Source organism: Echiichthys vipera (genome assembly GCF_963691815.1).
Source record: "Echiichthys vipera genome assembly, chromosome: 12".
Classification (NCBI taxonomy): Eukaryota; Metazoa; Chordata; class Actinopteri; order Perciformes; family Trachinidae; genus Echiichthys; species Echiichthys vipera.
The window spans coordinates 10,090,586-10,103,550 of NC_139837.1; the positions used below are offsets into that span (position 1 = coordinate 10,090,586).

General features: G+C 42.9%; 2 protein-coding genes across 3 annotated transcripts in view; both read right to left on the bottom strand.

Annotated features, from left to right (window-relative positions):
- Positions 1–50: 50 nt before the first annotated feature.
- Positions 51–2,215, bottom strand: odf3l2a (outer dense fiber of sperm tails 3-like 2a; the record flags this gene model as incomplete). The annotated part of the gene is made up of 5 exons (XM_083924884.1): positions 51–396; positions 740–881; positions 1,279–1,404; positions 1,571–1,681; positions 2,167–2,215. The coding sequence occupies 5 exons, from the start codon at positions 2,213–2,215 to the stop codon at positions 51–53; spliced, it is 774 nt and encodes a 257-aa protein (XP_083781010.1).
- A 2,770-nt stretch (positions 2,216–4,985) lies between these two features.
- crlf1a (cytokine receptor-like factor 1a) overlaps positions 4,986–12,965 on the bottom strand; it is a 16,302-nt gene continuing 8,322 nt past the window's right edge. Inside the window, exons 5-9 of one of the 2 annotated variants that reach the window (XM_083923712.1) lie at positions 8,312–8,469; positions 7,106–7,180; positions 6,921–7,014; positions 5,857–6,041; positions 4,986–5,720 (exon numbers count right to left, since the gene is read on the bottom strand). In XM_083923712.1, coding sequence (XP_083779838.1) covers positions 5,697–5,720; positions 5,857–6,041; positions 6,921–7,014; positions 7,106–7,180; positions 8,312–8,469 — 536 coding nt within the window. In that variant the 3' untranslated portion in view covers positions 4,986–5,696. Of the gene's footprint in view, positions 5,721–5,852; positions 6,042–6,920; positions 7,015–7,105; positions 7,181–8,311; positions 8,470–12,965 lie in introns of both variants that reach the window. The other variant, XM_083923713.1, reaches the window with a different exon arrangement.

A 12,965-nucleotide genomic window follows, 5' to 3' on the forward strand; every position in this document is an offset into this window, starting at 1 on the left:
TGTGAATAATTGAATAAAAACAACTCATTCATATTGAATCTACAGATATTTCAGTCGACGACATCCACCACGAGTGGGGTGACAAACTCTGAGTGTCTGACACCCAGAGTGAAGGACGGTGGTTTAGGGAGATGCACGTGAAACTTCTCCGGGCTGTATGTGCCGGGGCCGGGAATAGCAGAGGAATAATTGGGCCTTTTAGTCCGTTTCTGTATGGAGAAGGAGGGCTGGCGCTGGTGGTAAATGTCTGGGTTGATGGTGTCATATTTTGCCGGTCCGGGGCTCATGGAGAGGTCTTCGGAGGGAGCTCCGACCTTCCTCCGGCCTGAGAAGCTGTAGCTGGCACTGGAGGGCTTATTGGGAACCTGGCAGCCCAGCAGATTAGGAAGACGGTAGCTGGGGTGAAGAAAATAACACTTTTTCAGCAACAGTATCTCTGATTTAAATGATAAGGATGTTAAATACCTTCCAAAACCATTTAAGCTCATTCGTTCCTACTGAGCTTAAAAAAATACATTTATATAATTTATTTCCTTAAAAAAAAAGCTGGGCGCTGTAGTTTTTAGCAGATGTTACTCACACAAAAGGTTTATTGGGAACTAATACACAAATACATCTTTAGTTTATACAGATATTATATGTAGGATTGCCTTATAAATAAAGTAGCCTCCATCACAGTGAGGGAATATGTCATCTCATAGGGAAAGTCATCTCCAGCCTTATCCTTCAATGTCTTTACCTGTTGGGTGCCGGTACAGCATCCACAGAGCGGTATCTGGTACGAGATCCGATGGTGTAGGATGGTGGTCTGTGGTGAGCACTGAGAGGTGGAGCCTTCTCTGGACTGTAGGCCCCCGGCCCCGGAGTCTGCGACAGCTCGCCTGTGAATGAACATGAATAGAAATAGGTTAAGAGCGTTTCTCTTTTCCTTAATGCCTTTATTCATTTGAAACGATTAATCTTTGCTTGAACGTGTGAAAGGCGCTTCAGAAGAAAGCGCAACTTAAAAGTATTCTCTAATCCTCTTCTAATCTTTTCATAGTGTGATGTTTCAAAGAAAAATACCTTCTTTACCTAATCACCTACATGGCAGTGTGTGTTTAAAGATGTTTCATTCACCAATTGAACTACGTTCTGCGGGCCACTGATTGGATCATTTACCTAATTGTGTGAATATATGGAGCTGTTCTGATGCTTGATAATATACGTACCTAATGAAAGGAGAGCAGACTAAAACGCCATAAATAGTGTGAAGGGGGTATGTTTTCTTTTTATCACCTCTATCATTCCCTGTGCGCCTTCCTCTGCCCAAAATGGAGTAGGAGGGGGTTTCCATCCGGCCAAACCGGGTCACCTTGGCGTCAATGTGGTACCTCGGTCCTGGGCTGGAGTCCACAGAGACCACTACAGAATACAGGATGCACAAAGGATCATTCAACGACGCCTTTAGACTTAGATGAACCGATTCCAGACAGGTATTTAGTGAAACATTGAGAATCCATGTGAGTAATAACTGGGGCACTGCAGATCAATGCAACAGAAAAAACATGTGACAGATTAATATACTCACTGGCACTGCTCATGCGGGTGTGGAAGGAGTATGCAGGGCTGCTGGGCTTGGTGAAGTCATGGTTGATGTATCCAACTGTAGGGGGCAGAGCGTAGCGTCCAGGGCCTGGGCCTGACAATGAGAGGAGGAGGAGGTGGAGGAGGAGGAGGAGGACGATGGTGAAAATGATGCAACAGATTCAGCTCCGCGCAGCAGTGTGGCACACACCCAACGCTCTTTGGCTCGGGCTGTGTCGTCTGATGATTTCCATATGGAGCTCTTTTTCGAATTTTCTATGGTTATGCATTTTAACCTTCTTCCTATACATGTTTTGGAAATGGGCTTTCAAAAAAAGTAGACACCTCAAACAAGTATGGAGCAACGGCTGAATAATGCTGTGATAGATTTCACAGCAAAAAAAAAACAGCTCAGCTATAATAAAGTCCATGTGGATGTACACACGCACACGCGCACGCACACACACACACACACACACACACACACACACACACACACACACACACACACACACACACACACACACACACACACACACACACACACACACACACACACACACACACACACACACACAGAGGCAGGCTTCTTAAACTTACCTCTTTCTCTAGCAGAGATTATCGGCCGTTTCTTCACCACCTCCTGCATACTCAGCCAGCCTTTCTTCCTCTCTTCTTTGTCCCTTTCTCTGCCTCTTGAGGTCCTCTGTCACTTAAGACACATTCTTTTTGTGTGTGTGACTCTCTCCAGGTGAATTCGTGGCCTCCTGGGCTGAATTATACATGACAGTGAGGTGGAAGAAACCTTATCTGGGCCGAGGCCCTCGGTATACGCCCTAACCTGCTCTCCACCTCCTTTTCCGGTCCCCCTCAGGACAAAAGGTTTTTACAACAGGGTCAGCGGGGCCAAAAAGTTGACTCTGTCAATGCTGAAAAAAGGTGAAACAGACATATTTTAAAGTTAAATGAAGACACCTTTGTATAGCTGATCGTGCAGCAATTTCAGAGTAAAAGTGCTTTATTTGAGTAAAGTCTTAAAGCACTGCAACAATGATGTAATGAAGTTCATTTGTCATCCTATTCCACGGCATTAGGTTACCACAACTGATGTGTAGTGACCCTCTCGACCACACTACCAGCATCTCAGTGCACATGCTATTAAAAATGTAAGAACTTACACTGATCTTCTGTTGCAGGTGGATATTATATGAGCTCAGTGCTGCTGTAATGAAAACTGTGGACTGGCGTGTGTTATGATTTGGACAGCTTTTTGTTGCCCAGTGGATGTATTTAACATCAAAATCCCTGAATGAGCCATTTCCTGCCAAAGTGCAGGAGCTGGTAAATTTAGTAAGGTGGAGTAACAGCCTGCCAAATGGGTTCTTCCAGGAAGAAAACAAACGGAAAACAAGCTTTTATATACTGAAAAATCTCCAGGGATGTGTGTGTGCCTTTTCTCTTCTGTCGATAAATCAGTCAAAAAAAGCCAAAATGTATCAACACTCAGTAGTGAGACGTAACTACTGAGTACATTTATTTACTCAAGTACAATTTTGGGGTACGTTATAGGTACGATTTTATTCAAACAACTGTTCTAATCTTAGTAGACTGTAAATTGCTGGACTGAGGATGGGGGCTGAATTTTGTAATCAATTCTATAAAAGAGCAAAAACTCAGCATTACTAATCGTTTTACTATTCTTTGGACACTCCCCTTGACTTAAAATTGCTATAATATATATGAGTACGTATATACTATCCTTTATTGACCTTCTAGTCTTCACAATAAACTGCATCCATGTACATTGCACAGAAGCTGAATTCTCGCGTCACATCTTACATTCAGACTTTTCTGGGATTGGGAGAATTTGGAGAACTACAAATGGGACATACAAAACTAGCCCTGAAGAGAAATAACTTTTGGTAAATAGCCTACAGAGATGGTTGCTTTCCAGTGTGAGAAATGTGTCCTCTTGCTCTCCCATTCAACTAATTGTGTCCCTGAACACAGAGGTAACTAAGGCCTTTAGAGCAGAGCCTTGACCAAGTTAAACCCCACAGTGGTTAAATATTAAGCACCACTGACCCTGCGTAGTCACAGGCAAGTAATAAGACTCTGCTGCTGCGACACCAGCGGGAAAGGAACCCGGCCCACTACTCTGACAGGAAACACAAACGCTGTCTTCGGTATCTCTGATTAACAGTGAGACAATGCAGCAAGCATGTCATTGTCGTGGGACTGGCTTTGAGATGCAGCATGGATTCATTATGGGAAAGCACATTTGTCAAAGATGATGGAGAAGGGTAAGAAGTCCAAACATGTCAAAACTCCAGCAACACCCGTAGCACACAGAACAACCTCACTGCAAGAGCAACGTGCCTCGGCCTGACCCCGATGAAGGCCACAGGCCCTCACCCCTCCTTAAAAATCCCAGCATGCACTGTTATGTCCAAGACCTGTTGTGACCTATTTTACAGGGTACCTAGAGTGTCTCCTCTACCCCTCCTTTTGTCGCGTTACCTTGCACCTGCTGTTGGCCTTAAAAGCCCTGTGAGGCTCCACCCACACTCTCTCCTTGCAGCCAGGACCAGTAGCATGGTCTCCAGACACCATTTTTTGTTTTTTCTTCATTACAATAAACTTAGTTTTCTTACATCTAACCTTTGTCTGAGTTGTACATGTTGCTTCCCTCGAGCCAGAAGTTGTAGCATGCACCATCATGCAGCCTAGGAATGAGTGTAACGGCACTGTAGCTACTACAGTTGTGACATCCCAACTGTCAGTGTTTTGATATTTTCATAGTATTAAAGCACCCCGACCTGTTTTTATAATAAAGAAAAAGTTTTTTCAGTATCTGACCTTTATATCAGATATTTAGGGGTGCCTCTGTGGCTGGGGGTTGAGATGATAACCGTGAGATACAGCTTGTGCGCATGTAGAACTCATATCAACGCTAGATTAAGATTTAATAATAATACTGAAGGCAGCAAATCACTGACCCCATGTTTCATCTTTTCTTCTTTGTGCAGCGACTGTCGCACAAAGTAACACGATATATTGAATTCGGCTTATTTTGGTGGTGCAATGAATCGAAAATGTAATTCTATATTCATGTTATGACGTGTTCCTTATTACTGCCGTTGGTAAAAGCAAGAAATATGTCGGGCAGGAAGTCATCTATGCAGCAGTGGGGACAATAGGATATTAAAGATATCCATAACAGGAGGAGCGGAGGTGTGTTTATCCTTGTGTCTGCTTTAGTGTGCACACAACTCATTTCCAAACCCTGTTTCTGACATTTTTTTTTTTATAGAACAGCATAAGAGATTGATAACAACTTCAGTCATTGATATTTCTTTACTAACTAAACATAACTTAAGACATAAAACATAACTTTATACAGTTTTAAATATGCTGGTACAATTTAGTACAAAAATAAAGGCAGTGAAACGTCTCCATACACAAACACCATCAGTCACATACTGTCGCTCAGGAACACGAATGCTGGGTGAACCAGTTTGGCACTTATATAACAAAGCATGACATAGAAATACTGTAGGATAATTTGTTACTTTTTTCTTTTTACATCAGGACCACAGGTTGGTTTGGAGTAGCCATTGATGCTGAACAGCCACTAGATGGTGCTTTGGATCCACGGGAGAAACACAAAAAAAGGTCAGAGTACTTTTTAGATGCTCGGGGCAACACTTCTAGTTTGTTTGAATCTGTTTTGATCACATTTCTGCACATTTAGAGCAGGTACACTGATGTCCCAGTTATACGTCCTTTCAGAAAGCACAGTGATCCACATGGTCTCTTGCTAATGATGATATCAGGATGGCCAAGGCGAGTCCACCTTCTCAGTTGCACCTTTTCAGGCAAAAAAAGTGCTCATGTCAACTGGAAAAGATGCAGTCAAGAAGAAAATCCAACAGTTTCTCGTTGGATGTCCTCTTACGGCCACGGCTGGTATTCGCACAAAATGTCCAGAGCAAAATGTCTTATAATTCCAATATATGAATACAGTCTCTCTTTCTCTCTCTCTCCCTCTCTCTCACACACACACAGACAAAAACACACCCACTCAGTTCTTTTCTTGACTCGTTTTCTGCCCGTAAAGGCAGCGTGTGCTAGGATTTATCCCCTTGGAGAACCTAAATCGAAAGACAAAAACTGTTACAAATCACCTCTCATACAGAGAAGATTTTTTTTTACTTTGAGTGCGTACCCTTTTCATGCTGCACGTCTGCAATTAGATGTGTGTCCCCGGCATTAGTGATGCTTACCTACCTGGTTGCGAGCTTTATGGGATTTCTGCATCAGCACCCTCCACTGGTCGTACAGCTTCATGGACATGCTGCTGCAGCCGTAGGCATGTTTCCGCACCCAGCCGAAGAACTGCTTCAGCTCCCTGCGCAGGGTGGAGTTGGAGTCCCCGCTTGACTTTGAGTCGCAGGAGCCCGACATTAACCGCTCTGCATGGAGTGAGGGGAAGGAGGGAAGAGAAAGAAATGAGAGTGGTCTTGGTGGTCTGTAATGAAACATCCCACAGAGCAGCAGCGGTGGGATTTCCGTCAGTTATTGCAGGTTTAAATGTACTTAGTTACATTCGATCACTGCCGAGCAGAGTTATAGGAAAGGAGAAAGACGAGAGCGGCTGGGCAGAAAAAAATGTAAAAGAAGAACGAGTGAGAAATTACTCACGGTGTATAGTGTACTGTATATGTGTTCATTAGAGCCATGAAAAGTTCAGGCAGTGAATCCACGAGCGAGCAGACCTTTCTTTCAGTCTGGTACTTTTGCCAAACTTCATAGGGAGTTCTGGGAAATGCTTCAAGGAAACTTCATGGCTTTGCTTTCATAGTCATAGCCATCATTCCTATCAGTTATGATAGCAATTTGCTCAGCAATTTCACTGCTACATCTCAGGAGACAGCTTTACAGCATCCAGTAGGGGAACTTAAATGGTGTTCAGTGTTTTTTTTAATGATCGTTTACGAGTTATTTGTAAAGCCTGTTGTGTTGCAACAAAACATTGTATAACAAAAGTCTAGGTTTTTTTCTTTGTGATGTTTGGTTTGGAAATGATGATTTGGTTGGCTATGATTTGAGGATTTGACTTGTGCATCTGCCATAAATAAAACTGCCAGTACAATACAAACAGCCTGCAAGAACAATAAAGAGGGGTTCAACATTACCATCCTCTTCTACGAGGCTGCTTCGATTTCCAGCAGGGCTGTTTTAGGGGCACAAGCTGCCTCTTAAAATGTACCAAAAAGGCTCTCAAAAGCAGATCAAGAGCAGAAAGAAAATGCCTTCCTAGAAGTCGTGTGTGTGTTTGAGTGTGTGCTCACCACTGTGGGGTGTGGACGCAGCAGTCGGATGGCTCCACTCGCTCCAGATCCCCGCTTTGCGAGAGCCGTAGATGCCCACGGGGTTACATCGAACCTGGAGAAGATACAAAATGATGAACAGGGACAGAACATGACGTGCACTTACAAAGGCTCACAACACACACACGACCAGAACCATGCCGTACCTGAACAAAATACACTGTTCCAGATCTCAGTCCAGCCAATCTACAAGATGTCTGATTCCCAACGTCATCCATCACCTACATGGGAAAAAAAGACCCAAACACAGAAGAGTTGGAGGTCTGACCGCAGTATTAAATACCAATGTGCACAAACTAAAACGCGAGATGTAGAAAACACAGCCACAAACCATTTACAGAGCTACGCATGTATGCACACCACATTGCTGAGGGACTCCTGATCAGCGTGTTTATGAAACTCCTTTCATGTAATTGTGCCTGCTAGGTAAAAATCTGCTCTCTATTACTTTTTACAGAGCTGGATATGCTGAGAAAACACACACAGGAGCGTTTGCGAGTACTCAACACATACAAGATGGCAACAAATAAAGAGAATAGAGAGAAATAAAATGCCCACACACTGCAGTTAATAATCTTGTCATAGTTCCAACTTTCTCTCTGGCACTGAGTCTGTAAACACTTGTTGAGAACGACTACAACACGAAACAGAACATGGAAATTACAGGCATCAGAGGGATAATGATGTGAAGTGGGGAAGCCAAATCGGCAGACGTTACCGCTGAGCATCTTTACAGCCATACTGAAGACATTAACAGCTGAGATGTATCCCTCCATTCCTGAGCATGACCTCATGATTAGGGCCGGTTCAGATGGAAAACGGCGTTTTGTTTTCAACACCAAACCCTTAAAGACAATTGGATTTAAGTCTCCTCTCTCCTCCTTGGAAACTGTCTCATCCCTCCGCCGCCTCCCTCCACTCCCCTTCTTTTCTTTTTCCATTTTGCGAGCAAAGACTTGCTTATATTACATCTGTGTAATTCCCCCTTAATTACTGGAGAATCTTCACTCGTACCCAGAGGACTCAAAAGAATCCTGGGAAGCACCATCTGCACGGCTGAAGGCTTTACACTGTGTTTTTCATTCATTAAAAGTTTGAGCAGAGGTATACACAGTGGCTCTGGCCTGTGTTTTTCTCCTGATCAAAACCTGACTTCTAGATTTATGGCTGATGAAAGTTGCTGAACTGTTAACCCAGCTGGCAGAGGAGGCCTCAATCAGACTAGATTAGGGGTGATTACAGCATTAGGATGAGAAACAGCTGGGAGTGTGCTGCAGTGATATATCTGTTTGTGTGTAAGAGACAAAGAGAGCAGATTTATGTCTTTATAACTGGGTGTCCTTGTCCTATACCTTCCAGTCTTGGCTGTCCTCCAGTCTGTAGCGGATCTGGTATTTGGCCTGAAAGAGGAAGTCTTTGAGAGCGGGCGGGGCCTCCCAGCGAACGCTCAGCTGGTCCTCTAACTGCCCGACACGACTGACAGTCACACCGGATGGAGGGTCCGTGGTCACTGGAAGAAGAGGAGATATTAAGTAAGAAGATCAAAATAGCTGAATGATGAAAATATGCCAAAAATCATACAGGTTGCAACTTCTCAAATGTCTAACATTTTTGTAGACCAAAGGATCAATCGTTTAATTGAGAAAATAATCGTGAGTTGCAGCCCTAATCCCATCATATCCACTTTGGACAAGGCAGTGGATCGAAGTGGCTTTGTTTTGAAGTCCGATATCCCAAAAATCACCTCGGCTGCTGATAACCGATTTTTATTATGGAATAACCTACTGATTATTTTCACGATTAATTGACTGTTTAGTCTGTAAAATGTCCAAACAGTGAAAAATGGCCGTTATAATTCCTGTTTGCCTTCGGTTGTCTTGTTTTGTCTGACCAACAGTCTAAAACCAAAAGACATTCAGTTTCCTATCACAAAGATCGGGATCAAATCCTCACATTTGAGAAGCTCAAGGCTTTTTGGATTGAAAATGTTTTAACTGACTAAATGATTAATTATTGCTGCAGTGTAGAAAAATGAGCCTGATATGGAATATTTTAGTCTTGCAGCTCAAAGACAAGCATACAGCACATAGTGAATGTCACTTCCTGTTGCCATCTTTGTTCCCTTTAAGGAAAAAAAGTTTTAAAAGAGTTTATCTACTTTAATACAAAACTGTAGATTTTTGTTTACAGACGGGAAAGAGGGCTCTTTAAAGCTGCAGTAGGTAAAAAGCGGAAAAAAACACCAGAATTTGAAGCAGAGCGAGACCTCTTTTAAGAAGAAGAAGAAGAAGAAGAATTCCTTTATTAGTCCCGCGAATGGGGAAATTCAATTTTCACTCTATTATTTTTCATTTTACACACACACAGGCCTGAAATACACACTCATGCACAGACAGGACCTACATACATGCAACCAATGGAGAGATGTTAGAGTGAGGGGGCTGCCAGTGACCGGCGCCCCGAGCAGTGTAGCTCTCCCTCTTCCCTCTCTGTCCTGAGCCAATAGTAACGCTTCCTCACTCTGAAATAACCTGTGATTGGCTAAGTCGAAAGCCTGAAAACCGAGCCAAGATGAGGTGCAGAAGTCTGGTTTTCTCTCACTTGAATGACAATATGATGAAATATCATTATGATTTTTTTTGCCCCAAAACGCCCAAAATAAACTGCCTCCCCCAGGATTAAAGCAACAGTATTGCTATAACACTTGGGAGCAGCGGAACAGTTGTTACGGTGAACATGTTGGCGAACAGTTGCTTATTTACACACAGGACAACAATATAATCATTAGGAGCTGCGTGATCTGCTGGATTACTATTTATTTTTGAGAAAAACTGCGTGTGACTATAATGTCCTCATCAGTACAAAATCTCCAATGCACAATGACTTCATGAGAGTCGAACGCTGGGGTACTTTTGAATTCATTACCTCCATTAACAAGAATATTTATATCCTGAGAACTTAATGATGAACTTCTGGTAGACAGATGGCACAGATTATCATTTTTAGCCAAAAATGTATAGCTTCAAGGCTTCTTTCTACATCTTAGGGTTATGTTTACACGGTCAAGAAATCCACTCAATTCAAATGTGAAGCGCTAGGAGTGATGTCTTTATGTGTAACAGCTCATTGAAGGATTGTTCAGCGTTGGCGGAGGTTTGTGGTCTCTGAGTGCCTTAAAGTTTCTGAAGAGTTGACTTGTGTTGGCTGGAAGAGGCTTTTTCATCTGACAACGATTATCTTTTCGTTAAACAAACGTGCTGACAGACCATTATTTTAACTTTCCTCGCGTTTTTTGTTTTTGGCCTTTTGAGATCTTTTCAATATCAACTGCAGTTCCTTTTCATAATGTCATCCCTCACAAATAAACAAACAAGACGAGCCCAGGGGAGAGAAGATGGCAAAGATTCAGTGGAGGGGGGGAAAAAGTGGGAGTTGACACGAGAGGATTTGTTTCTAGTCCCCAGTGTTTGGGGGAACTGGAGGCTCTCTCTCAACCAAAACGTGTAACTTCGAACGTGTCAGATCGTACTTATGGGTTTGTACTCAAGTGTAAACCGCAGCAGAACGCACGCTTGTCCATCTTAGAAATGTTTTAACACAAAAGCAGAGAGTAAAACTAAGAAAACTAAAGTTTTAAAGCTTTGGTTAAACATCTTAATACATTGTTTGCCCAAACCAATGACGAGTACAAAATAATGTAATAAGCTGAAAAAACAGAGTGAAGATTGACTACAATTAATTTAAATAGTTAATGCGTATAAATGTGGTTTTCTTAGAGATTATCTGTTCTGCATACTTAATATGGTATGTATTATTAATCATTTTTATATTTTGTCGCTTCTCAGCAACAGGGTTCCTGGTATGAATCCCAGCTTGGGCCCTTCTGTGTAGAGTTTGCATTTTCTCCCCGTGTCTGACCGTGTTAGGTTCATTGGTAACTCTAAATTGCTCATAGGTGTGAATGTGAGTCTGTCTAGGTTCGTCTCTATTTGCCCTGCGATAGACTGGGGTCCTGTCCAGGGTGTACCTCGCTTCACGCCCGATGTCAGCTGGGATCGGCTCCAGCGCGACCGGTGGTCGAAGTGGTTGAAAATGATTGACTGAATGAATGTTAAAAGAAGGATTAATATAGTATACCGTGCTTAATTTTTTGCTATCTCGGGATGACAGAGTTGCTTTGTCGTAATAATTATAATATAGTTGAGGATAATCAATCAAATAATCTTTTTGGTCACTTTGCGTGTCCTTGTAGTCATTCTGTGTCTCCAAGTGGTCGTCTTGTGTCTGTAGTTGTTTGATTGACTTTCCAACGAGGATCGTTAACAGTCCTTTCATTGAAGCTCAGGTCCAGGCTCCTTGAGTCTGTACCCGTGAAGGCCTGTGCAGTAACTGTTCCATGACAATAATAATAATAATATGACTAATATTCGGACTCTGGTCCCCCCCAATGAGACATGGCAAATTACAGATGAATCATTGTTGGCATATGTCACGTCATCCCTCAAAATACATCATCTCAGAGTCAGACACCAATTCAAGTTGCCTCTAGTCTCTCGGTTCAGAGGGTTCCCCGCGACTGAGGAATGTAAAAAAAACTGTAGGTGTTTCCGCCTCGCCTTCAAAACTGATTGGACATGACCGTAGACGCGAGTGACTCAGAGCAGATCCACGCAGGTGTGGTTGCTGTGTTTTATGACCTGTTGTGGAAACTACTCGCATGAAAAGAATGGCCAGGGCAACCTGAACGAAACAAAACCCACCCACAAACACAAGTCCAGAGACCGCCTACTGTCTCTGCTTCTCTGTTTCTATACTGTTACCAGGCCCTGCCCTGCCCTCAGGTGTGTAAACAGGTGTGTGTGCGTGCATACATTAGGGAACAGAAAAGGGATTACAGTTTGATGGACACTTGTTTCCTCGCCGGTGACGTGTTCACCTCTGTAACTCTATATGGTTTTCCTCTCGCTACGTTCCCCTTACATAGTAAGGAGTGTGGTGAACCAGGTGAAGTGCTCCGGGCTAATCAGATTGTATTATTTCAGGTCCAAGTCTTAAAGCCTCAAAGCCCGATCTCCTCTGGGCCTCAGGGGTCTGCAGCCGGCTCGGAGACGGGATTAAGTTCGAGGATCAGTCTGGAACATTCCGACACTATTTAAAAGGGGGTTAGCGAGTATTTTCTGTGTTTGTTTCTGTACGCGTGTCCAGTGAGCATGAGTAAAGAGAAAATGAGCTCATCAAAAGAGAGGGCGTTTCCATTCGTCACACACCTAACACCTACGCCTGTCCAGGTGTGCATGCGTGTCTTTATGTCTTTGAGTGTGTGTTTTTAAGGGGATAATAAGAGAAGAATTTTAATCTTGTGGTCTGTATGCTTAAAATGCACTAAGCTAGGCAACGGACCCCATCACAAAGCCTTAAAAGGGAACACGGCTCAGTTCCTATCAGTGTAAAGCTGGGTGAGTACTTGTGAAGAACTCTCTAAAAAGCCAGAAGCCACAGACCTCAAGCCAATGTCCTGTCGGCAGGAATAAAAGAGATGAATTTATAAAGTAAACTGATACTCATCTTCAAGGGCGGCAATTTCAGGCTTAAGCTAAAGTCATTTATGGTTACCAACCTATGCGTCACAAGATAAAGATTGAAGGGTCATGAGATGATAAATAGGGACAGGAATGAACCACTTAACTTGCAGGTACCCCCCTTGTTTCCCCTTTAAGCAGCTTTAAGGTTATTTAATCATTTTATTTCACGCATCTTTGAAAAAGAAATCTGTACAGGTGTTGCTGTGCAAACTTGAAGTCACTGCTACCAGAAAATGCCTGACGCTTAACCCCCAGTAAAACCAAAAAGTGTTGTTATTACACCAACATTTTTCGACTGATTGAAGATACAACGTGTTAATTAATAAGCTTTAGAAGTAGACTACTGGAAGGCATATTTGTTACGTTTCGTCCAGGTCTTTACCCCTGTTTACAGTCTCAATGCTATGCTAAGCTAATCCCCTCC